The sequence below is a fragment of the Protopterus annectens genome, chromosome 2.part1 (assembly GCF_019279795.1).
Source record: "Protopterus annectens isolate FY-2018-M chromosome 2.part1, PAN1.0, whole genome shotgun sequence".
NCBI lineage: Eukaryota > Metazoa > Chordata > Ceratodontiformes > Protopteridae > Protopterus > Protopterus annectens.
Genome location: NC_056729.1, coordinates 778,680,365 through 778,707,349, shown reverse-complemented (window position 1 = coordinate 778,707,349; position 26,985 = coordinate 778,680,365). Strand labels below are relative to the sequence as shown.

Genomic DNA, 26,985 nt, shown 5'->3' with positions numbered 1-26,985 from the left:
CAACCTAGCATTCGAAACAATGTCAGCAATTAAAATATAAAATATATGTAAAAGCAACCACTACTCATAAATGCAGTACAAGTTAACAACATCATTGTAACCCTACAACCATGACCAGTGCATCTCACAACAGTAATATTCTTAAAACAGTGACATAAAGTATCAAACATGACTTGCTCTTATAGTTACCTTGACACACAATCGACTGATGGCAGGTAAACTTGAACCTCCAGTTAAGAATCCCCTGTTAAATAACAATTGGTATTCTAACCTCCTCGGTATGAGAGTCCCCTTTTAATGAAAATATTTCTCCGTTTAAAAGTAGAAACAGTGTTTATCACGGAAAATAGCCGGTAAAGGCTTAAACCTGAAGAACTATGTAAAAGACCCGGTTGGATGCATGCCATACCCCAGGTCTCAATGGCATGTTATCTATTACTTGTCTCTTGAAACTTAAAAGGCTGAACAGGTAGATCAGGGCTGCTATATTCATGTGTTTTGGCATATTCATTATATGCCATTTCTCAGTGATGATTTCATTGGAATATTTAAATTTTATACATAATTTATATAGCAGCTAGGCAGCGCTTTTCAGTCTTTAATTATATTTCAATTATATATTTTAATTTAGTATTGTTTATTGTTTTTTATTTTTTAATTTTATTATCAAATTCATTTTTTTTCTCATTTTTATTTATTTTCCTTCAACAGTATTTCCAGCAATTTAGTCTTTAGGGTTGACTTGTTTAGGTCTATTTTTAGCATGGCCTTTTTTTACATAGCAACCTCGGTTCCCTTTATTACTGTTTTGAGGTGTATTTTAATAACATGTACTGGACTTGGCAATGGGTCTCAGTTGCCGACTTCCATGATTTTTATTACTATCCAATGGTGGAGTCAACTATCTAGGTGTGGAATGGACGCTATACCTTTATCCGGTTAGATTCATGTTGTTTATTTACATTATTTATTTTTCTTTTTATTATATATTGTCCTTTGTATTTCACATACAGCAGCGTGTATGTTATGTTGCATTTAACGTAGCCGTACGTTTCTTATGCTGACCACACACAGCTGTGCCCATTTTCTATAGAATATGTTTTCTGCATATATAATTTTTACTAATATGCAATTTGATTTAGATGTTTGTTCCAATTATATATTTGTGCTGTATTATAGTAAGTTGTCAGCTACGTTTATTCAGGTTTAATGGTTTATGGCCCTTTAAGGCACCAACCGGGTCTTTTACATAGTTCTTCAGGTTTAAGCCTTTACCGGCTATTTTCCGTGATAAACACTGTTTCTACTTTTAAATGGAGAAATATTTTCATTAAAAGGGGACTCTCATACCATTTTCCGTGATAAACACTGTTTCTACTTTTAAACGGAGAAATATTTTCATTAAAAGGGGACTCTCATACCGAGGAGGTTAGAATACTAACTGTTATTTAACAGGGGATTCTTAACCGGAGGTTCAAGTTTACCTGCCATCAGTCGATTATGTGTTTCAAGGTATCTATAAGAGCAAGTCATGTTTGATACTTTATGTCACTGTTTTAAGAATATTACTGTTGTGAGATGCACCGGTCATGGTTGTAGGGTTACAATGATGTTGTTAACTTATACTGCATTTATGAGTAGTGGTTGCTTTTACATATATTTTATATTTTAATTGCTGACATTGTTTCGAATGCTAGGTAGACATACCACTAGTTTTAGTGTAGGTGAGTGTGCCGGCATTCATTTTTTATTAATTAATGACCATGTGATTTTTTTTAATGATTTAAGGTATTTAAGACAACGGCTAGTAGTAAGACATTGTTTACGGTCTTTCTAAAGAAGCTGGAGTGTGTCCGACGAAAAGCTCATTTTGGTGCATAAAAATAAAGTGTTTCATCTTGAGATGAATTGTGCACTTTTGTATATTGATCTTCATTTGTTTGCTTGGTACATTTCACCTAACCGGCTGGCACAGGAGCGTCTTCCTTATTCGTTTTAAACAGTTTTTCTTGCTTTTTGGAGTTTATTCTTCATACTTTCACAATTTGCCAGAACAAACTTTACGTCTTCGCAACTGTAGCATAAATCCTGCTGAAAACTTTAAAATAGGCTTTATTACATTTAGCAGAAAGGATTGCAAGTGCAAATATCCATTTTTTGGAGGGGGAATTAAGTTAAAATATTCTTTATTAGAAGAGATGGAAGAATGCAAGAACCTTTGGATTATAACAAGTAAATCATCTTTCTCCAAACATGTTGATGCTACAATAAACAGGGAAATGTGGCAAGTGAGCAACACCGCTGAGAAATGTAACAAGAGATTTTGACTGCAATGATTACCTTGTATGAAGTGTACAAGGTTTGTATTATAGCATAGCTTTTTATAATTAAATTTCTGATCATTTAAAATGCCTTGCGTCTGTCCAAAGGAAATTTAACATGAATTAAATCTGTTAATACATTTATAACACAGGACAATGTAAATAATTTGATCTCTATTTATTTACATTACCTCTATTTTAGGGACACATTTATACTAGGTCATAAAGCCCACAAATATGAATTAAGGGAAGTATTATGCCTAAAAATCTATGACTGCACAAAGAACCAGACATAATATGAATTACTTTCATTGGAAACTTTAAGACAGAACTAACAAGATGATTTGTGACTAATCGTATACTCCGTATTTGGAATAGGCTACTGTTATATATTCAGGAATTAGATATTATTCTCCAAATTCAAAAAAGATTTACCAGATATCTCACTATATTGACTGACCGCTTTCAGGAAAAAACTCTAGAAGTTAAACTTATGAAACTTGACTAAGGGAGGAAAAGCATTCATAAAACTCCAACTGTTTTGCCTATAAATCCCTGATGTTTAACTCGATGAGCACTTAGAGTTAATCTGATTGGGATTCACCCCACCTAATAACATTCTGTGTTTTTATAGGGGCCAAGTCCTCTTGCATTCTCAATATGGGAGACAAGCTCTCCCACATTCCACAACTTTTATATACCAACTCCATAGTTGCACAAACCTAAAGAAAGTAGAACTATCCCAAAACAAATGAATCACTGTTGGCACATACTTAGAAATTGTTCTGGTTGTGATTTCCTATAAAAAAACAAAACTGAGATGAATTTGGTGAATGAAGTACTGCTAAAGCTGGGACTCAGGGAAGTGTAGGTACACAAAATATGTGGAGATAAAGGAGGTAGCAGAAAGTTGGAACCTGCATATGTAGGTAGCAAAGGCATCTATTTGTTGAATACCAAATCATTGGTGGTGTAGCAGTTAGCATTGTCGCCTCACAGCAAGAGGTCCTCTAGTTCAATTTTCAGCTGGAGTGCCTTTTGTGAGGAGTCTGTATGCCCTGCCTGCGGTCATGTGGTTTTCCGCCGGGTGCTACGGTTTCCTCCTACATTCAAAAGACTGCCAGTAGGTGGATTGAACACTCTAAATTGGCTGTAGGTGCGAATGCGCGTGCAAATGAGTGGTACGGATGAACTACCATGGCAGGGCTAGCCATCTGATGCTGTAAACCTTGGCTCAAGATGACTATCACTGTTGAAGTGTTGCCCCAACCCCATGTGCAAAATGGGAAAAAGGGGTTGAGGATGGATGTAGCATCTTTTGAAAAACTGCAGGATCTACTTGTCATCTGTGAGCCTGAGAAATCTGTTTGCTGGGGGACTCAGGTTGAGTATTTTGTTACCTTGGTAGATAAACTGAAGGCAGCAGAAGACTGATGAATCAAACATTCCCACATCTGAAATGTTTTGTTGTACAGTTGAAAAAATCAGATGACTCCCCTTTTTTTGTGCCATATCACTCTAGTGATGACACTGTTGATTTGAAGTGGCCCTGAAAGGAAACTGTTGTGAAAGGCTCCACAGCATAATGGATGAAGTCTTGACTGTGACATAGGTGACCAGAGTAGGTTAACAGCTCAGGTGCTGGTGGATCCAGGATGGGGGGAGGGTTGGGAATGAGCTGTTTGTGTCAGCTTGTCCAATCTAGAGGAAGAGGGATTGGGATGTGGCGCTTACTCTAGTACATCTCTGTGGGCTGAACCACTGGTAGGAGACTAGGCTCATGCAGGCCTTTTACTTCTGGGGACTTTGACCCATACATGGAGGCAAGGATAATTGCACCATAAGCTCATTGCATGCCTTCCTTCTGCACCACGTGCATGAACAAGTTGGAGTAATGCAGAGGGTCGGGCATTACAAAAAAAAAAAAAGCTTTGACTGATGTCTAGATAATTTCCATGTGATCATCTAGTATCCCAAAGAAAGGGCTGGAGATAGCTCTAACCCAGTGGGGAATAGACTACAGGGGGCAGATGGTGGGCCGGTATCAGGGACCAAATATCTTACTTAAAAATGGCATTCAGAACCCTTGTATTTGCTTCCATCCTTTTCAGTCTAATGATAAGAGATCCCTCTTAAAATGAGCACTAGCCTGGTACTAACAGCTTCTTGAAATGTGCCTTCCCAGACAGAGCCAGATCATGGTCAAATGGGGCCCTAGGCAGGGTAATGGATCCCCATACATGCCCTCCCTCCCCTGCAGCCTTCCCATTACTTGGCTATTTCTCCCCATAACCATAAACACTGTTCAAACCTCTCAGTGTGCATACTGCTTTCTGCTTTATTTCTACAATGATTAATTGGATTTAAAACTTTTATTTCAAATTTTATAGCACAAACACTGACACAGATTTGCTAAACAAAGCAATACAGTCTCACAATGGAAACAGACTTAGTATTAAAATTTCTCTGCCATTGAAACCACATTCAAAGAAAATGCATCTGGCCAGTCGTGGATAAAGTTTACCTTTGGGCTGTTTTCAAATCGCAGACCCCTTGCACACATTTTAGGACCATGCATAACATGCATGTGTTCTTTGGTTCACCTTCCTGATTGTATTAAATAATATTCCTTGTATAATACAGCACCACTTGTTACAGCATGTTTTGAATTTGTAGTTTTGAACATTTTTCCAGTAAGTGATGAAACAAAATATATGAACAATGATAAAACTGGCCAGTTCAGAACATTTCAACAGAAGTCTACTCAAACTTCTGTCATTACAATCCACCAATATGCACAATTTCTACAGAAGTAAAAGTCATCTGAATAATTCCACATTAGAGATCTGTTACTAATGAGGAGGTTGCTGCTAGCAAACTTTATATTTCAGCGTTTCATCTACAAATTCAGTGCCTGCTGCCCTTGAAAAATAAACTGTGTATGTTACATTAAATAAATGGTAAACTGGTAATATTGTAATAGGGAATGGATGGCAAACTGACAAGTTCATAGTTATTAGGCATCCCCTCTAAAGGAGGACTTATTCAGGACTCCAACACCCCCCCCTTAAATTACAACAGTGTCAGCAATCCATCTCCATACTGTGGGAGTAGAACCCACACCTTCCTGCATCAAAAGCAAGTATGCTACCTGTTGTGCTACTAACGATGCTTTTAAATTCTTTAGCGCAACAGTGATACCATTTGCTAAACAACAGTTGCCTATCATAAACAGACTTAGTATGAGCAGCACTAAACTTCTCTTCCCTTGAATCTCTCAATTGCTTGTAAAATGCACTTGACACTGCACCATACCTCTCAGCCTTGCACCACAAGAAATCTGGACAAAGCCAAAATTAATGGGAGGACAAAGGCCCAATAGTAGGGATAATTTTAAATACTGCTTGTATAATCTTAAAAAGTTGCTAGAATAAGTTTTGTGTTGCTATGCATTTCTGAAGGATATGAAGACTGAAACTTAAATAGCTGTCATTGTTTAATGAATTCAGTCCTCCCTGATTTGCCAGAAATCCATATTTTATGAGGAACAGACCTAAAATCTGAAGCAAAAATCTGGACATTCTGTGAAAATCTGGACAGTTGAGACCTATGATCTCTACACTCCTTGAAACGCAAGTTAACATCCTGGTTGTTGGGGTAGAGGATTCAGGTTCTTGCTTCCTGTACCTAAGGTACAGGGTTTGAGCCTGAACAAATTAATTAACCACCAATTATCCCTATTTGGGGGTATTTAACATACACACACCATACCTTACTTGCTGAGGATAAAGCCTCACTTACTGGAAGCAGCACAAATCCATCCAGGAGGGCGTTTACATGCATTACATCAAAGCAGTACATGAAGGGAACAGTTAAAATCCACACACATGGAAAGGAAAAACAGTCTGTGCAACAACGCGCACAAAGACTAAACATGTCTGTGCGACTGGATGCAGAGAAGAAAAAAAAAAAAGTAAGTGCGACAGTCTCTCAGCAAGCAGGCCCTAGCTGACTGCCTTGGTCACCTAGTGCTGAATCTGGCTCTGATCCCAGTTTAATCTCAGAAGTCTACTGCGAACTGTGAAGTTACTAACAGAAAAACAAAAAGTACAGTCGTGCAAGTAAACTTACCATAACAGTAGATGCTTGAAAGATCATGGCTGCAGTATCCTTAGCTATATGGGTCAAATCTTGTTAAGGATACAATAACTGGCCAGATCCTAAGCTTCAGAGCACGTTCCATGCGCCTAAACTGTCAGGCAGCATAAGTTGAGATGAGATTGGGAGGATGGCCTAATGGTTAGGGTGTTTGCCTTACAAACACAAGGTACAGAGTTTGAATCTCACAGGGGATAATTGACTAGGCTTAAAATGGCTTGCAAGGGCAGTTAGCCTAGTACTAACCTATGAATACCTATGAATGAAAAAAGACAAGTTTGGGCACTAGGTCTTTTAGAGTTCTCCTACCCACAGAAAGAGGGAGGCTGAACACTGCAAGGACAATGCCAGGAAGAACAAAAAATAACCATATCCTAGCATAAACAACACACAAAAGAAAAACAAGAGGGGTAGAGGGAGCGGCTACAGCAGTAGTGATCATTTGAACATCTACTGTTAAGTTAAGTTTACTTACACAATGGTACTATGGTCATTATTACTGATGACTACTGCAGTAGTTTAGTTAAATGGGTAGATTACACTAGCTTACTACATTTGGGAAATGAAAGAAGAGTGTAGGACATCTTGAAGGATGGTCCTTGCAAAGCCTGAACTAGACCTAGAAAAGGAATAAAGCTTATAATGCTTTAAGTAACCACACAAGACCAAGTCACTACTTCTAGAATTTTTCTAGAATCCAACCCTTTCCAAAAAAACTACAGATGAAGCCTAGGCTCTGGTAGAATGGGCCTTGACCATGCCAGGAATAGTTTTTCTGTGGTGAAGGAAGGGAAGAGAGGCACTATGGGTAGCCTTAGATGGAGAGTTTCTGCCTGGTGCGAGCTTGTTACAACAGCTGAGTCAGTTCCGAGGACGGAACCGCAACTCAGCTGTCATGAATGAATGAAAACTGACAACAACAGATCAAAAGGCAATAGCCTTAGACAACTATTTGGAAATATTGTGTTTTGATACAGGTTGTCCCTTCTCCTTAGTCTTTACAAGAAATTAATTATTGATTCAAAAATCTGTAAGATTTGTTCTGTCAAGACAGTACTAGAGTTGTCTGTGGACATCCAAGGTATGGAGTATCCTTTCTCCCCTCATTTTTGGGTTTGGGAAAGAAAAGAAAGATATGGATAGCTTGGTCTAAAGTAAACTCAAATACCACTTAAGGCACAAAAGAAAGATTAGCTCTCAAAGAAACCCTGTCACTGTGGAAAATGATGCAGGGTTGACATACCATAAGAGCTTTTATGTGAGCCAGGTTAGCTGGTTCAAATGGAACAACATTTAGCTTCTTAACACAAAATTAAGATTCCCAAGGAGGGGCCACCAGTTTTCTTACAGACATTTTTTTTTAAACACCTTTATTGAATTATCATTTGTGACATAAGCAGACTTGCATTTATATAAAAGTAATCAAATCATATTAATAAGCTTACACTTAGAAACACTATACATCACATATATTTTTATATATCTTGTATTCATTACATTACATAAATTATTCAGTTCCTGCCTTCTCTTAAACCTCATTCCTCCACCAAAGCATTTTTCTGCATGTATTGCTCCCCAAGTTGCCATTTCTTTCTATGTAATTTACCCCTACCCCTTTCCAAAGATCCCACTTTCTGTTCTCTTATCTGTTACAATATTCAGTTCTTCAAGTATTGTTGGTTTAGATTCTTATTTCCATTTTCTAGTAATTGCTTTTTTGGCAGCCACCAGAATTAAACTAAACAAGACCGTACTATGTCTACGCAATTTAGATCCCGTATCCCAAATCAAATAAAATCATTTCCTTAGTTGCACTCATTTGCTCACCCAGAATTCCTGACAAGAGTACTCTGTAGGGAAATTAAAGTATGCTAACTCATTACACTGTCAAACATATGTTCCTAGTTACCGCTTTCTTCCCCATCACACCTCCAACATTCACCATCGACCTAAGAACAATTCTTTGGAGTATGAAAGTATGCAGACACCGCCATGCAAAAATCTTACATCTTCTAGACTTTGTTGCATATTTGGGAGCCATACACATGTCATCAGATTGTTTCTTTGTGAATTGCTCAAGTAATCTCTCTTCTCGATCTTTTCTGACCTCTTTCGATTGATTCCTGTATTTATTATGCAATATTTTATGTGCCCTACTAATTATAAAAAAAAAAAGTCATGTACTCACCATAACATTCCATCCATGTTGTCCATTTTCATTCTTTCTCAACTGATGGGTTTGGATCCAAGACTCGGATATGACTCAGCCACTTCTACCAGATCACTGGATCTAAGAACTCTTGAGCTCCTCCCTTTACCCATGATGCCCCACTAACCTAACATACCTCAGATCAAGTTTGCTGTCACTAGATATAGAGAGACAACCAGACAACCTATTATATAAATTAACAAAGCAGAAAAGAAAAAGGAAGCGGGAGCTCAAACAAGAAACAGAGGTTTCTGTACAACTCTTAAGATCTTTCCAGAAGTAAAGGAAGGGGGCAGATGGCTGGGAAGTTGAACAAGAATGAAAATGGACAACACAGATGGAACGTTATGGTGAATGCATGACTTTTTATCTGATGTTGTCCTTTTCATTCATTCCTCAACTGATGGGAGAGCGTCCCCAACTACTGTAAACTTGGGAGGCCCTCATGGAAGGATGTTCTGGATACCTGCAGTGCCAAAGGCTGCTTGGTTTCTGAAAATCAAATCCAATTTGTTTAATGAGCAATAAAAGTGTGAGAATTAGTTCAAGTTGCAGCTACGCAAATGTTATCTAGGGAAGTCCTTGACCAAAAGGTTGAAGAAACTGCCACAGACTTCATGGAATCAGCTCTAGGAGGCTTGGACAAAGATGGACCTTTTTTACCGTAAAAAAAGGAAATACCTTCAGTTAATGATTTGGCCAGTGTAACTTTGGATACTGGTTTGCACAATTAATGATCTGACCAGTGTAATTTTGGATACTGGTTTGCGCAATCTGTTAAGAGAAAATGAAACAAATAGCTGATTAGCTTTCCCAAAGTCTTTGGTTCTGTGAAAATAAAAGCAAAGTTGCCTGTTCACATTCAAAAGGTTGGGCATTTACTCTGTTATTTGAAAAGTTAGGAAACAAATCTGGTACATTAATGACCTGGTTTATGTTGGACCCAAATGCTACCTTAGGCAAAAAAAAAAAAAAAACAGATTTGTTCGCAAGAATACCCTATCTTTAGAAAAAAAACAGATAAGGAGGCTTAGATGACACAGCCTGGAGTTCGGACACTTGTTTAGCTGAGGTGATTGTGACCAAAAATGGTTTTCCAGGATAAAAAAATTTGTTCTGCTTTGGTTGAAGGGAGCTTGTGTCAAGGCCTGAAGCCTGATAGTTCAATCCCAAGGAGAAGTAGGATCCTTTAACAGAGGTCTAAATAAAAAAGCTCCCTTGAGAAAGGCTTTATATAATTTAGAAGAAACTAAGGTAGAGTTATTTTCGCCCAGGTAGAAATTAGAAATGGCAGCCAATTGCACTTTAACAGTTGAAAAACTAGCACCTTCATTAAACAACTGAAGCTAAAAATTCAAGGATAAATTAAACAGGTGCTGGAAAAGGGCCCAGGTCCTTGCTAAAGGCCCACAAAACAAATCTCTTCCATTTGCTTCTGTAAGTCCTTCTAGTAGAAACTTTTTAGAGAAAATAAGATATGATGTACTGAGGAGGGGGGCCTGGACTGTCTAGCAACCAATACAACTGGAGAAACCATATGGTAAATTTGAGGCCTGTTAAGTCCGGAGAAGTCATACTTGCCAGATGAGACAGAAGGTCTGGAGTAGGATCCAGTATCCAGGGAAGGTGAGGTCAGTGAAAGGGGAACCAGATCTGACAACGCCAGAAGGGTGCAATGAAGATAACTGTGCTCTTCAACAAGAATGCTTTCTGTAGAAATTTGGGGATGAGGGGAAATGATGAGTAAGCATAAAGAAGACAGGAGGGCCAACTGTGGACTAGAACATCTATCGGTAACTCCCCCATTGGAAAGATCAGGGCAAAGAACCTGCTGCATTTGTGGTTAAGGGAACAGGCAAAGAGATCACAGCACGGCTGGCCCCCAAAAGGAAAAGCCTCACTGCCACTTTGTCATTGACAGACTACTTGTGAGACATCAGACTGGACCTGGTTCGTTTGTCAGCAATTATGTTAGATTTCCCTGGAATGCGCATTGTTATTAGAAAGCTACTGGAAGAGATTGCCCATTGGAATACTCTCATTGCTTCTCAACAAAGAGGATAAGATGTGGTTTCTTCCTGTTTGCTGATGAACCAGACCACTGACATACTGTCCCCTCTGAATGGTAATTGTCCCAGATGGAAGAACATCTTGAAAAGCCTGTAACACTAGGAGGACTGCTCATTTTCAGGACACTGATATGCGACTTGGCCTCTTTGGAGGACAATGTACCTTGGATTGTCCTTTTCAAGTAGTGCTCCCCCACCTCAACTGGAAGGCATTCGTGGTCACTGTGGCCATTGACAGGGGAAGAACAAACAGGCGGCCTTTGCAGAACTGGTTTGAATGAATCCACCACAGAAATCTCTTGCACGCTTGTGTAATCTTGACCGGAGCGGTCAAAGGATGTTGAAGAATGGACCACAGGACTGAAAATGTCAACTGAAGAATTCACATGTGGAACCTGGTCAGAAGAACAAGGAGGATAGCTGCTGCCATTGATCTCAAGGCTTGCAAAATTAATTGGGCAGGAAGAGAACAACTTTAAATCACTTTCTTGACTTGGGACTTCAGTGTCTGTAATCGAGTAGAGGGAACAGAGGCTATCTGACTGACTGTATCCAGACCACCACCTATCTAGGCTCTGCATAGGTGTGAGCTGAGATTTGTTGTAATTGATAGCAATTCCCAGATGAACACACAACTGGAGCAAGTAGTCCCTTGCCTGCAGAAGTCATTGCCTGGTTGGGACAGTTGGGGCCAGTTGTCCAGATATGAATACACCTGGAATCTCAGCAGTCTCAAGTGAGCTGCTACCACTGCAATGCATTTGGTGAAAATCCTGGAGGCTGTGCTGAAACCAAAGGGCAGTGCTCTGAACTGGTAATGACTGGTTAATAGCTGGAAGTGTAGGAAACTTCGGGAGGGCCGGGCCTGTTCATTTTAATGTGATAATATGCATTCTGAAGATCTATCGAGGACATCCAATCGTCCTTTTGCAGCAGAGGCAAAATGGATTGAACCGTGACCATCTGAAACTTTTAATAGTGTACGAACTGATTTAAATTGCTGAGATCCAGAATCGATTTCAAGTCCCCTGTCTTTTTTGGCACCAAGAAGAATCTTGAGTAAGTTCTGGATCCTCTCTTGTCTGGGGGGACCTCATGGATGACTCTATTTTTGGCAGTTTTTTTTATTTCTAGACATGCTGCTTCCCTTTGACTGGGTGGAAGTTTGGGGATTTTCTTTACATTTGTGGGAGGGGTTAGAGAAAATGGTATGATATAACAATATAACATCTGGAAATGATTCTCTGCACCAACAAATTGCTTGTAATAGATAGCTAGGCTCTCCGGCGCAGAACCAAATGTCCCCCGACTCCAGAGGGGAACAGTCAGGCCTCCTTACAGGGCCGCTGATCATGCTTCTCTGAGAAGGAATCCCTGAGACCTGTGAGGTCAGCGTCTTCCATTCAAGTTCTCGCCCTTGTCTCTGGGAGAACTATCTTCACTTGAATCTTGAAAAGGACCCTGGGATTTTTCTAAACCACATTTTTCTACCTCCTCGCTGATTCCTAGAGAAAGGTCTTTGAGGGGTTGAAAAATGTACACCCACAGGAGACAGGTTCTTTCTTGTTCATATCTGGAGAGTGTGCCTTTAACCTTGGGGCCAAACCGGGAAGAACAATCAAAAAACAAACTGATTAATGAAGACTTAAAGGGCTCCACAAAATCACATAATTGCATCCAGGCATGTCTCCTGATGGCTACGCCTAAACCCACAGCTCACTAAGTACCTTCAGCTGCATAGATCAACCTCATGGATGCATCTGAAATAAAATCCTCCAGTCTATTTCCATCCTTGGTTGAAATGAACCCAGAAAAGAGGTTTGGCAAGCTCTTTGGTCAAATCTCTTTGTAACCTCATAAAATGTGCCAGGTAATTCAGTGATCTGAGGGCAAAGGTTTCTTAAGTATATAACAGCTTCCGAAACCCATCCAAAGCCCTGGACTCCCTGTTATGGGGATGGACAGAAGAACTCTGTTCTGCCAATTCTTTCTTTCTGGCTGCAGCCACAGCAGCCATGGCATTGACTGGGACTTAGATGCTCTAGTGTGAGCAGTCCTTAGGGGAAACTAAAATCTAGGCTGGCCTTTTTTGTATTGGCTTTACAGTATCTGGCTCCTTCCATACCCGGTGAGAAACAAGGTCGATGAGCTCATTGGCTGGGGGGGGGGGGGGTCACCCAAGACGTAGACTGGCCAGACTCAAATGCCTCCAGGAACATCGATTCCTCCTGGGTGTCAGAGGACCAACCACTTTTTTGTTTAAGGAGTTCTAGGATGTCTCTAAAAGGCGCGTCTTCAGGTGGTGATCTGGAGGACCCCCCCCCCGGTCCCCCTCATTAAAAATTGGTGTCTTCCATGAGATATTTCTGGCAGGAATCTAAGTGCCTTCTCTTACACGTTCTCTTCTTCATCTGTGGGATGCTCTGGAGGACTATCTGAACAGATTATGTTGTCCTGACAAACCAGCTGGAGACTAGTTTGGTCTTACTGTCCCAGTTGAAAGGATGTACAAGGCTCAGAGTAAAGAACCAAATGAGGTAGGGGTATCCGATCTGAGAGGGGCAGGGATGTCCCTTCTCTAGTTAAGGAGAAAGCCTTCTCCACAACCTCAAGGGTAGAACACTTAGGGGACACAGAAGTCAAATGGCTAGAATACCGCAGGTTCCTGCAACTTCACCAGCACTCCACCTGAGGAGGGAGTTGGACCCAAGCTATCCAAAGCCAAAGCCCTGAGAGAAAGAGATGGCTCCAAAGGCTTCTGAGTCAACTCCAACCCCCTAGACTTGGTGCTGACGCTTCGGCTCCAAGAGTCTTCTTGCTCCAAATGGCTCAGGGCCGGTTGGCTCAAGGGAATCATTGGCATAGAAGAACAAATTATCTGAATATCTTCAGGTCCAATGAAGACAACCACAGAGATCTCAGATCTGAGGGTTCTTAAACAGTGTGATGGATCTGAGGAGGTGATACCTGGGGGGAAAGTGGACAAGGGATGGCTCCCAGATCCGGTGGGAGTCGGAGCCGGGGTAACCCTCATCTGAACCTGCTCTCTGAGAAACTTTCTCATCATCCTATCCACATCAGCTTCCGAAAGGTTTCTTGAAGATTTAAGAGATGATATGGTGGATGGAGGTCTGGAGTGTCTTCATGGAGATCCCTGCAGGAAGGGAGAAGGGAGCAGAGATGAAACTGGATCTGACAGAAGCAGAGAGGTATGGATCTGTGGAGACCTATATTTCAAAATGATCTAATCTGAGATGGACAGATCAGACTTCTTATGTACTTCTTTAGGGAGCTCTTATGAAGGAGCAGACGTTGAAAAATGGTCAGGAGACCTCTTACAGGACTATTTTCCCTTAGATATTGACTTACTGTTGTCAGGCTTTTTGGCAGGAGTTTGAGCCCCAGCAACTGAGGAAGTACAGGAAAACAGAAGTAGGCTTTTTAAAACTAACTTGTTCCTCGGATCGGTTAAAGCTCTGGAATTAAAACCAGAGCAGATTGAACAATCTGTTTTTAAATAAGCACAGCATAGGCAGTACATGCATTCCCTGTGGGCACCTGAGATGGGAAGCTTATGTCCACAGGTAACTCACTTTTTGACCCACGTAGGCTTGTCAGCCATGATAGACCACAAGCAACAGCAATACAGTAGTTAGGAAAAACTATACTTACTCTAAGGATAGAAAGTTTTTTTTTTTTAAATGCAACAGAATATAAAAGCTAGAACTAAAAACTAACTCATGACAGAGAGACTAGAATAACTCCAAAAAACACTTGAGAGCAGAGGGATCTGAAACTAATGGCAGCAAAGGAGATCTAAGGTATGTTAGGTTGGGGGGCATTGTGGGTAAAGGAAAGGGCTCAAGAGTTCTTGGCTCAGATGATCTGGTAGAAGCATCTGAGTCAGATCTGATTAGCTGATCTGAACCCATCAGTTGAGGAATGAATGAAAAGAACAGTCAGATCCCTTTTTAACAGCAGCTTCTGTTCTAGATTCAATTAAAAACTCAACCAGTGCGGGTCTTTCATTTAGAACTCCCCTATTCCTTTCTCTTTTCTATACTCTGATATCAATCCCCGATAAGAGAGGCAATCACTAGCCTGCAATCCTAACATCTTCTTGATCTCTTATCAGTTTATTACCTTTCCTTCTCTAATTATTTGTTCCCAAGAACTTGGTTCCTTTGCCAGCTTAATCCAGCAAATTCCAGTCACCACCTGTCTATTCTCTATATCCTTAATTGTAGACATCCCTATCTGCAGAATCGCCATTCTCCATTCCCAAGCTGGCTTAGTTCTTGGTGTGCTTTCTGCTTATTTGTGAATATAATATTCTGTATGACTGTTGTTATTCTCCTTAAAGTCTGTGTCCAAAATACCATTCTTTCCTTATTTCTTGAATTACCCCCCCTGCCTCATCATCAGCCTTTTTCACTTTGAACTGCAGCTTTCTGCTTGTGATATGTATAAGAGCCTTAACTGTGTAGCTCTAAAATATCCCTTCAAATCAGGTAATCCTAAACATCCTAGCTCTGTCGAGAGGATCAAATTATCCCACTTGATACTTGCCCTCTTTCCCCTGACAAACAAAATCCTTCAACTCTTCATTAATTACTGTGTACAACGTCTCCTCTGGTTGATAAAAATATGCCTAATCTGTGTATAAAACTAAAGGGACTAAAAACATTTTTACTGCTTGTAGCTAGCCATCCATATCCAAAGGCAATAACTTCCAGTTTCTCAGTTTTTGTATTACCTTTTGTTTAGTCTCATTCCACATGTTGCCATAAAATACATACTCCTAAATACTTCATTTTATCACATCCCTATAAATATGGATATTGCTGGACCAATGTGTGTGCTGGTGCATAGTTTATAGCTATAGATTTTGTTTTATCTTCATTAATTTTAAATCACAAAAAGACATGGAACTGTCCGCAGAATATTCCACAACACCCAGACGTTCTGGCTCCATCAGGTACAAAATATCATCTACAAATAAAGTAAACTTTTCTTGAACACTATACCAGTTGTATCCTTGAATTCCTGAGTCGCTTATTTTGCCAATGGCTCTAAATATAACACACACAACAATGGGGAAAGGAGACAACCCTGCCTTGTTCCTCTGTTCATTCACAATTTATCAGAGAAGAACCTTCCCACTTTAATTTTTGCCTCCAATCCTTAATATATAATTCTAATTAATATTATTGTATCAGGAATTGCAAATGCTTCCATTGTCCTACTCATAAAATCCTAGCTTACTCTGCCAAATGCTTTCTCTACACTAAGATCCACCAACAATAGTGGCATTTTCTTACATTCTGCTTCCTTCCGGATCATCAGTTTTATTAATGTTGTCAGATATTTGCCTCTTCTCCACAAAACTGCATTGGTTCATATCTACCACTTTTGGCATCTCCTTTGCCATTATTTTAGCCATTTTCACAGTTTAAAACTGAAATGGGCCTATATGAAGCTGGATGATGGGTCTTTACCATTTTTAGGTGTTACAGCCACCACAGCTTTTTTCCAGGATGTTGGTGCCTCTCCCCTTTTGAAATGCCATTAAACAAAACCTTCCAGATTTTTTATCACTTTCTTCCTTCCAAACTTTCACTGGAATACCATCTATTCCTGGAGACCTTCCTGTAAATTGGTTATACATCCCCATTCTTATCTCCTCTCCTCCTAGCCTGTTGGTAATTGAGCCTTACCTAAATTTGGAAACAATCCCCTCTCCTTTCTGTTGCTTAAGTCGATGTGCCAAAAGTTTTGTGTTTTGCAGTTATCAAACAGTTGCTTAATGGCAATCTTTCTAAACTCATGCATATTATCCAGATAATCCCTTATTTTTTCTCTTTAGCACTTGGCAATTGCGCCTCTTCTTATTCTGTGAGATTCCCCTTATTTTTAATATGTTTGTCAGCACATCTAATTAACTCTTATTACTTCTTAACCACATCTCTTTTATCTTTTATTTCTACCCATTTTTAAAATCCACTTCCATTTGATTCCACTCACTAGTTATACTTTCTGGATATTTTCTATCATCCCTAATGACTGCTGGATAATTTCCACTACCCATTCCCTAAATTCCTATGTTTTTAATAAAAACGTGTGGAAGTGCCAGTGTCTCATCTTTACTTCATTACCCTACATTTTTATCTTAGTAATTATCGGTGCATGATCTGAAGTAGTTGTTGAATGAGTATCAAAAATCTCAATGAAATGTACTTGATCCCATGAAACATAATTCCTGTGAAGTCTTGCCAAATTATTGTATCTTGGGGAAGAATATGTAAATTCCCTCTAAGTTTCTGCTACTAAATTCATGTCTTTCATAACAAATATTTTCATAAATTTCTTTAGAACTCTACCATATTTTGCTATATTTTCCCTTCTAGGACCCCATGCTAAAAGCTAATTATTTCTCCCAAATTTTTAAGCTCCAAAACAGCAGTGTTGAGTGGAATATAAATACATGACGTTCTTGGAGACCTCTTATGCAAAGCCACTTTCAAAAACATTGAGACATGAGAATGCACTGAAAAAGGAGGATCCATGGGCAGACATCCTGAAGCTTGATAGAGGAATAAGAGAGGCCATAGGACAGTAAATCACAGAAATATTGTAAAACCAGAGAACAACTAGCCCTGAATGGGTGCTGGTTATGTTCCTAAGTAAAGGCATCTGTCTTCCTGGCATTCTAGCAGAATTTTGCCAGCTGACTGTTCAGAGAGGAGGCAAAGTGGTCTACTTGAAGAACTCTCCACAAATGGGTCAAATCTTGGAAAACCTCAATTTAGTTTCTATTCATGAGGGTCTGTATGGTCCTGGTCTTGCTCAGCTTGTCTGCCACACAGTTTTGCTCTGACAGAATAAGTGAGACTGTGCTGTCCCAAGCAAACATGGATAGTCTGATGTGGGGGTAGGAGCTGGTTCTTCCTTACTTGTTGCTATACCATACGGCTGTGGTATTGTCTATAACAACTTGAAGTAGTGCTGGGAACGAAAGAAGAGTCAGACAGCTGAGTGCCTTGATTAGGGCAAGCATCTCTTTGACATTTATGTGCTTGTGTCTATCCTTGGAGTCCCACAAACCTTGCACTTTTATCCCCCCTGAAACTGCTTCCCATGCAAAGACTGAGGAGTCTGTGGTGACTGACTGGAACAGAGAGGGAGAAGGGGAGACCTGATTTTATGGATATCTGTTGTCTTCTCCATCTAATTTCTGACAAATCCCAGCATTGGGATCTGAAAAGATAAGGGTCGTTGGTGCTGGGACCAAAGAGACTTCAGATACCACTGCATATTTCACATGTGGAGTCTTGCAGGGGTGTCATGAGAATCATAGAAGCCATGTGACTCAAAACCCTGAGGTATTCCCATGCACTGACCAAAGTCTGAGAGGAATATCATAGCAACAGATATAGATCTATTATTTCCTGGAAAAGAAAAGCTCTTTGAGCTGTGGTGTGTAGTTGACATTCCAGAAACACAATCCTGTGAGGAGGAGTCCATAAAGAATTTTGAATGCTCTCATGGAGTCCCAGCTTGTGTAATAGATCTCTCGCCCAACAGAGTGGTTCCTGACATTTTGAAAATAGTCTGCAAAGATAAGCAAGTCACCTAAATATGGAAATACGTGGATGGCCTGTAGCCTGCAATGAGCTACAACTTTGAGAACACTCTTGATGCAGTGGATCACCCAAAGGGTGAGGCACAGAACTAAACGTGATGCAGACACACAAAACCTATGAACAGGGATGTGATACTAAAGATCTTTTAAGTCTAGTGTAGCCAGGAAACTTCAATGAGGAAGGAGAGGTAACCCGTTGTGAAATGACATCATTTTGAGTTTGGGCACCATCACAAACAGGTTTAGAAAAGAAATATCCAGAACTGGTCTCAAAGCATGTTCTTTCTTTCACACTAAAAATATCCTTGAATAAAACCCCTTTCTCACCTGGTTTGGGAAAACTGGTTCTATCAATCCCTGGGACAGCATATGATGGACAGGAAGAAATAATATAGCCTGGTCTGAAGGATGAGGAATTACCCCCTGGGAAGGAGGAATTTCTGTCCACTGCCATCTGTAACTTTGATGAATGATCTTCTGAACCCATTTGTCTGAAACTATTTGTTGCCAAAGAGAAAAGTGGAGATTCAGACTTTCTGGATGAAAAAACGAGGCTGCCAGGATGGGAGGAGGGAACAAAACCTTTTAAAGTGTCATTCTTATTTATTCAACAGTCCATTCTGGGTGTTTCCACAAGTCTGTTTGGAACCCCCTCCCCCCTGCCATTTCTTCTTAAACATCTGTTTACCTGCATTTTCTTGAGACAGTTTATTTTGCGTCTTACGAAAACTGGATGAGGAGTGAGAGAATCCCTTTGAAAATTTGGAAAAGGAGGGCTGAAAAATCTTAGATTCCCTGTATCAGCTTACCCTTTTCATCACACGTTTTCATCACCTCTGCAGAATAGAGGCCAACAACTAAATCTCTATCCAAAGGAAATTGTAAAACCCAATTTTTATCATCTGGAAGGTTCTAAGAATGCAGCCATGCAAACCTTCTCAAAACAGTATCAGTGACCACAGCCCTTGAAAAATATCAACAGTCATACACACTACATACAATGAACAGTGACTCAAATTTATTTAAAGCAGATTTTTCATCACAAGAAGAAACTGCAGACAAAACATCCCTCATACTTTCAGAATTATTCAGGACAAACCTTAACATATAAGCCTGACAATAAAAATTCTGAAACTCAAAGGTGTAGAAGGATATTCTTTTTTCCCCATACTTTTCAACCATCTTCCCAAATCTTTTATCGGAAATAGTAGGATTGGAATTAAGTGGTTAGCAGCAAAAGGATTAACTATAGCTACTTGATCAGGTTTGGGAAGAGGGTATAAAAACTTAAAAGACTGAGGAACTTTATATGCAGCTTATCTGCTTTTTTAGGGGCAGCTGGACATCAGGAAATTTTCAGGCAATAACACACACATCCACCAAAGCTAACAGAACTGGAGGAGTAGGTGCAGGTTATGGAAACTCTTGTAACAGCTCACTGTATTTTCTTAGGGACTGAGAAATCTCAGTGTTCTCATATCTGAAAACACAGGTGCATTACAGAAATAGTCTCAGAGAAAGAGAACCCCTCATAGGGAGAGTCGAATCAGAAATCAGAGGAGAAATCCCTGTATCCAGTCCCTTCATCCTCCGGTCCAGATTCAGAATCTTGAATCTCTTCAGGAAAGGAGGTATTCCTCTTTCTTTTACCAGACACTACTTTACAAGAAGAATTAACAGCCTGAAGTAAACCCTGAGCCAGACCCAGTAAACTACACCTGTCGAAAGAAATTTGTGGAGTACATACTTGTTTAGTTTTCTGCTTCTTTTTGACAGGAAAATGGGGGCCAACAGTGTTGTTACTGGCAGCAGCAGTTTCCCTAGGAACGACAGCATTCTGACAAAACAGGAAAGCCTTCCCTGTTCCCTCTCTCATGACTGACAAGAATGGCTCTATCTTGCCCACTGAATGAACTCCAACAGCTGCTGAGAATGTGGCCAACCCCCAGTCCATAGTAGTTGTAGGTGTTACACCAGAGAGACCCATGAAGAAAAGAAGAGAGTTAATGCATGCTGCTGGGCCAATACTTGTGTTGTATTTCACAAGTTTTAACAAAAGGCTCTGAAATCCCTGAAACCAGTCATTTAAGCTAAAGCCCCTTCTTAAACCTCCTTTTCCAGTTTCTCTTCAATCTTCTGTTTTGAGGACAGTTTTGATTTGTATTATCCTCTTTTAGAGTGCCTCTCAAGCCACTTTATTTTTATTCCAAGAGGGAGACTTGATCCAACAGACCCTTTTCAGTTATGACCCTGGCCATAGGGAGAAAACAAAGATAGTAATAGTTTACATATTAACTGATTTTTCTGAAAAATAAAATACTACTAAACAATGGACAAAAAAGGAGTACATACACAAACATGCAGAGAACAATAAAAGCAATAGTTTGCAAAAGAGTCAGGTAATATAAATGTAAGTTTTATATATATATATATATATATATATACCATAACACTGTATCTTTATTAACCCTAGTCTGCCCACTGTGAATTATGGGATATTCACAGTTAGGTGTATTGAATTTGGCAAACATATCTCCAAGCGCTCAAAGCTCCATTCCTACTCTCATAATCTACCTGTTCTCCTCCACATCCTCAGACAAAGTTTGCTGTCTAACTCCTGGAAAGGAAACATATTAGGCACTAGGAAATTGGAAGTAAGAGTAGACAGTTTTCACAGTAAGTCTACTAGGTCTGTCAGGGGCAAGATGATGCGAGAATTTGGAGATGGCTGTTGGAAGGACTGTCGAAGTGGACAGACTAGGGATAATAAAGATTCAGCATTATGAGGCATACATTTGTTTTCCCATGCAACGCATCATCCTATATTTCTTTTTGGGAAGATGAACCACTGGACTGTTGTCTGACAGCTCCTTTAGGTGGCTTCTGCAACAGCAATGGAATACACATCACAGGGCCCTTACTTTGCTGTCTATCCTTATGTGGGCAAAAAATTCTGTCTGACTTTCATGGGATGCTGTCTACCATATTGGTCTCCAGCCATGCCTTCTCCACCAGGTCCAACATTCATTTGGTGGGAGGGATCTCCCAAGGGGTAGATGGAGCAGATGTGAAGGTCTCAAAAAGAACCTCTTCACCCAGGTGTTGGGGGGAGGGGGGGTCAGTGGACCACATATCCCTCTGCTGCATTAATTCTAAGATTTCAACATCATAATCTGTAGTGCTCTGATCTGAGATTTCAACATCATAATCTGTAGTGCTCTGGTCTGACCAGAAAGGAACCAAAAGAGCTCCTTCTCAGATGAATGTCTGCTGGCTGTCCTGCTGTAGTGACCATAAATAGCAATCACCTGTATATGGGAAGGCTCTAGAACCAGAGACGGAAACTTTGCCAGAGCCTTCTGAACCAAGACCACTTGCCAAGGGTGTCAGCATGGGAAATTTAGGAGAGAGGTGATATCCTGGACTAAGAACCGTCTGATTTTCTTTTCTTTTCCTTTCCTTCTCTTCATTTCTCCTTTTCATTTTCTGTCTTTCAGTTTATCACCGTCTTTATATCTGTCCTTATCTTACTCCTTGACAGAATCTAGGGAAAGGTAGGAAGGAGGCCTTTTAAGTATCAACTTATTTTCTCTCTTGGATAGAAAGGCCAGAGCCCTTGCAGATATATTGCTGATGGTCAGGAGATGCTGCAGCCCCATGCATACCACACACAGGTCAAGGGTATCCTGAGATAGGATTTTGTGCCCACAGTGGGTGCATTTTCTGGAACCCATATCCATGATTGGATAATGGTGAATGAACCTGAAGACAGCGTCTAATCCAGTGTGTGCTTACAGGACTTCTGAGTCTGATTTTTCTTCTTCCTTCTCTTTGTCCTTTTGCTCATCTTTCCCAAAAACAATCATTCCTGATTACATCATCAAATGCCAAAAATTAAATAGTAACCAATACTAAACTACTGGGTATTTTAACACACAACAGCCTCAAATTTAAACAGCATACACTACAAATGATTTAAAAATAGCAAAAACTAGGATGCCTTTATAACGCCAGACAGTACTTGACTAACCCAGCAAGAAAAACTCAAGCCTCAACCTAATTCCAACCCTCCTATACACTTCACCTATTTTAACAAATATAAGCACAACTTTCAGATTCAAGCTAACCTCCTGTTATAACAAGATTGCTAAATTTGCTACCAACACCACATACAGAACCCAACATGGTCATTCCTTATAACTGCTTAACTGGCTCAAACTAGCATACTTGCATGGAATTACTGCACACAGACTAATTTACTACCCTGAAAAGAGCGCAGTACTACAACTTTTAATGCACTCCACTCCAACAAGGTATCTCTGCTCATTTGAAAAACTCCCACTGATCACAAGCAAGTCTAACAACTCAGCAGGTGACTATCTGTACTCCTGTTATGTCTCCAACCTCTGGAATGCCATCCATCCACATATAAAAATGATTGGAAAACTACCAAGCTTCAAAACATTGCTCAAACAACACCTTGCTCAGTCATGGTCATGTTCTTGCTCTTGCCCAGGTTGGGTTCCCTCATCTCAAATTTATGTTTCTCATTATTCACCTTTCATTATCTCTCCTTAGCTGCATTAAAATACCCTTCTCTACATTTTTCTAACATATTTTTCTCTCATCTAGCCTTTCTTTCTGAGATTTATTCTATCATGCTCTCCCTACCCTATAATTTTGGACCTATGTCTTATTACACAAACTCCATCTCTCTAATATCATATCCACCTGATACCAATCTCTTTCATTACTAACATATGTATCTCATATCCCCTCTTTCTTCTATATAAACTTTAATATCTAACTGCATAACTCTTCATAAATTCAGTATATTTTCAAAATACCTTCTTTGAAAGTCCATTAATTTATTGTATTTATTTATTTGCATTTGTTTACCAGGATAGTCCACTAGGTCGTTGCATGCCCACTTTCAGTAGAGGCCCAGGGAGAAAAGCTCCACAATAACATGAGCATGGAGGTGAACAAGATGCAATGTGAGTACATTTATTTCTGTACATTTTATACTCTATACCATTTGGGCCTGATACTGAATTCACATTTACTTTAACTACTTCATCCACTTTACTAATAGCAATTTATTTTTCCATCTTCTTCCTTAACTTAGTCTGGACATTTCTTTACTTTCTATTCTCTCTTATTTTCTATCCTTATACTTTTATACATATTTTCCACATGCTGTAATAAAACACTCAATTTGCTCCTTTTCTTTTTACCTTTTTCATTTCTCTCAACAAAAATGGAGAGAGTAGGGGAAGTTCCTGATACTCTGGCCAAATTTTCCCAATAGTATAAATATCACATCTGATCTTCCCTGTGGAGAGTCCACTAGACTAGTGGGACTAACCCAGTTAAAAATATATAAATAAATAATCATGGAAAATCACAAGCATTTTACCTTTCAAATCGTTCTGTAGTTAGCTGCCTTTTTGCAATGTCTAGATCCATCTGCAGCTGTGCAGCTTTACTGCGAAGCTGTGCTATCTCTCTAATCTGGCTTGTTCTGAAAAACATATTAAAAACAAAACAAAAAAACAAAACAAAAATAAAGATAATCAAGATAATTAGACAACTACTGTCATAGTCACAATCAAATGCATAAAGTGTGTGAATATTTTTTTTGCATATTTATTAACTGATTTATACATACTTTTGTTAATTGGGTTAGTGGAAGGTGCTCTGATTCAAAACCCCTTTCCATACACAACCCAGGCCTAAAGAAGAGACTGTGTCATTGCACATTTCCCACCAACACTGGCATTCTGCATGATTTATAAGCGTTTCTCATTAAGTTCATTCATCACTTTTGATAACCACCCATTGGCCATTATCATCTTCATCATCACTTTCTAAAACATGAGTGAAGCCACTCCTTTCAGTGTTAACTGCCAGCAGAGTAGATCAAAATGAGAAGAGTATGGACTGCCACCAAAAGCAAAATGCAGAATGCACAATTTACTGGGTGAATGGAGAGTACAGATCCTTCTGATTCCAGTTCATAACGTTCTGAGATTATGGTCAGTACCAATGTAACAAAACGTTCTTACATGGAATGAAATAAAATAGGGCTTCGCCAGTGAAAGACTACTGAGCAATGACAATTTAGAAAAATGAGGGCAGGGTGAACAGTTAGGAAAACAGATCACAGAGAACAGGCATAGTAAAGCCAGGCCAAACTCTGAAGGCTAAGTTAAAACTATTATGTTGCATGAAAGTATAGGTGCTAGTCCAGGTCAATGCATCAGTGGTATCCTGGTCCAAAACTCCTTTAGAATGAGACAAAGGTAATATACTTTAAAGTGGAAGTGGCAATAGCCACAGAAGAATGAGTTTTAAACTGGCAGAAATAATTTTTTTTTTTTTATATTTCGTGTAACAGGAAATTATAAAACTTACTTACTAATCAAAGTCTTTACAGCCTTCTGAAAAGGAAGAAAATTTGTCTTGCTTGCGAGGAGTGATGATCTTAATATAATTTGGTAAAGTATGCTTGCTGTCCAATTTATGGAAAACTCCCACAGGATAGGAATGCATGGAAAATATGTTGATACATTTATACTCTGACCTAAACTATGTTTGAAACCACCTCAGGAAGAAATCCAGGGTGTGTATAAATTGACATCCTGCCCATAAGGAAAATAAGACATGGCTCCCCACATCATAAGGTAGCATGCAAACTAGAAATGCACCTAACAATAATGGCAACAAAAACAGTCTTCCAAGGCAAAAATGTGAGGTTACAGGAAGTGATGGGTTCACAGGAAAGAGCAATCATATTTTCTTGACAAAATTAAAGTCCAAAGGAAAGGGGAGGCTGGAAATTTACTGAAGAAAACTGGCAAAGAAACCAAGACACTGGGAGCAAATAACTAGAGAGAGAAAAGTACTAGAAGAGGACAGGGCAAGAATTCATTTGGACTGCAGGTTAGAGACTGCCTTCCCTTATCAAGGATGGATATAAAAGTATAGGCAAACAGAGGGAAATACGGGGATCTCAGGTGAAAGACTGGTTGAGTTTTTAGCAGAATCTAAAACAGAAGCTGCTGTTAAAAAAAGGCCTCATTAGTAGGGCATATAAAATATTGCAAGACAAATATAGAAATCAGTCAAAAGAGGTTAGAAAGGATTGGTAAGACTGGATAAGTAATTCACCAAGAAACAATGGGAGGATATACTGTATGTATGGCTCCCAAATATGCAACAATGCCTAGGAGATACAATCTTTGCTTGGAAGTCTTTGACATATACCCCAAAATAATTCTAAAGAATTTTTCCTAAGGTAAACTGCAAACAGTATGGCATACAGGAGACACTACAGGTGCAGTTAACTGTTGACAAGACCCCTATTCAAATCATAGCTAGCTACAGGCCCTCAAATTTGACTCAAGATGCCCACTCCACCTATCTGGACCTCTTCGAATCTATCATGATTCAACCCTTTACCCTGATCCAGGGCGACTAACTACCCAACAATAGATTGGAAAAAATACTCATGCCAGAATGCAAATGCCCAGAGATTCCTCGATTTTATCAATGCAAATGCCTTGGAACAGATAGTTAATACCCCCACAAGAGGTGATAATATCTTGGACTTGGTATTAACCAACATGAGTAACCACTGCAGCACCCCTACAGTATCATCCTCCCTGGCAAGATCTGACCATAAAGCGGTCAATTTTGAAGTCAGCATCTCCCCTGACCCCCCCCCCCCCTCAGCTAGGGTCAAACAAAAAAAGTCTCCCAAAGCTGATTACTACCTCCTAAGGGATAGTATAAACAGCTTCACACCCCCCTCCCCCCGTTGGAACTGGCACCACTGTCCAAATCTACAACAAAGTACTATACAAGCACTTGTACAGATGCATGGAACCAGGAGTACCTGATAGGATAAAATCATCCACCGCAAGGAAGAGTAAACCTGTCTGGTGGATATCTGCAATAAATAAACTATATAACAAAAGAAAAAAATTGCTGTCCAGGACCAAGAAGGAGCAGGTGCCCAATTGGAAGCAATCTCTCCTTAGCCTGAACAAGCAGATAAGAGCACTAGTGAAAGCCTCTAAAGCCAACTTCAAGTCCAAATTGGCCACATCTACTAGAGACGATCATAAAGTCTTCTTCACATATGTCCGCAGTCTCAAAGGAAGCACCCAGATCTGTTCAGAACTGGTGGTCAAAGACACCACATACACAAAAGCTGTAGATACAGCCAACCTACTGGCCGACAGATTCAGTGAAAACTTCACCCCTCTGTCCCCCATCAGTAAATCAGGACATCCCCATTACCAGCCCCCCTCCCCTTATCTCTAGGGAACAGGTCATCATTGCCCTCACAAATCGAGCTGATAACATCCCAGGCTGCATCCTACATGAACTCAGACATGAACTTGCAGCACCATTAGGCACCCTATTCAACCAAAGCCTGAGTACTGGCTTTGTCACAGTCGGGTGGAGGACAGCCACCGTCATCCCTTTACACAAAGGTGGAGCATCCACCGATGTAGGAAATTATAGACCCATCAGCCTAACTAGCCTGATTTGCAAGGCCATGGAACGGACTATCAT

General features: G+C 39.9%; 1 protein-coding gene across 1 annotated transcript in view; it reads right to left on the bottom strand.

The window, feature by feature from the left end:
• Positions 1-26,985, bottom strand: part of CEP135 (centrosomal protein 135) — a 2,183,066-nt gene that overhangs the window by 163,360 nt on the left and 1,992,721 nt on the right. Inside the window, 1 exon segment of the mRNA XM_044062480.1 lies at positions 23,819-23,923. Coding sequence (XP_043918415.1) covers positions 23,819-23,923 — 105 coding nt within the window.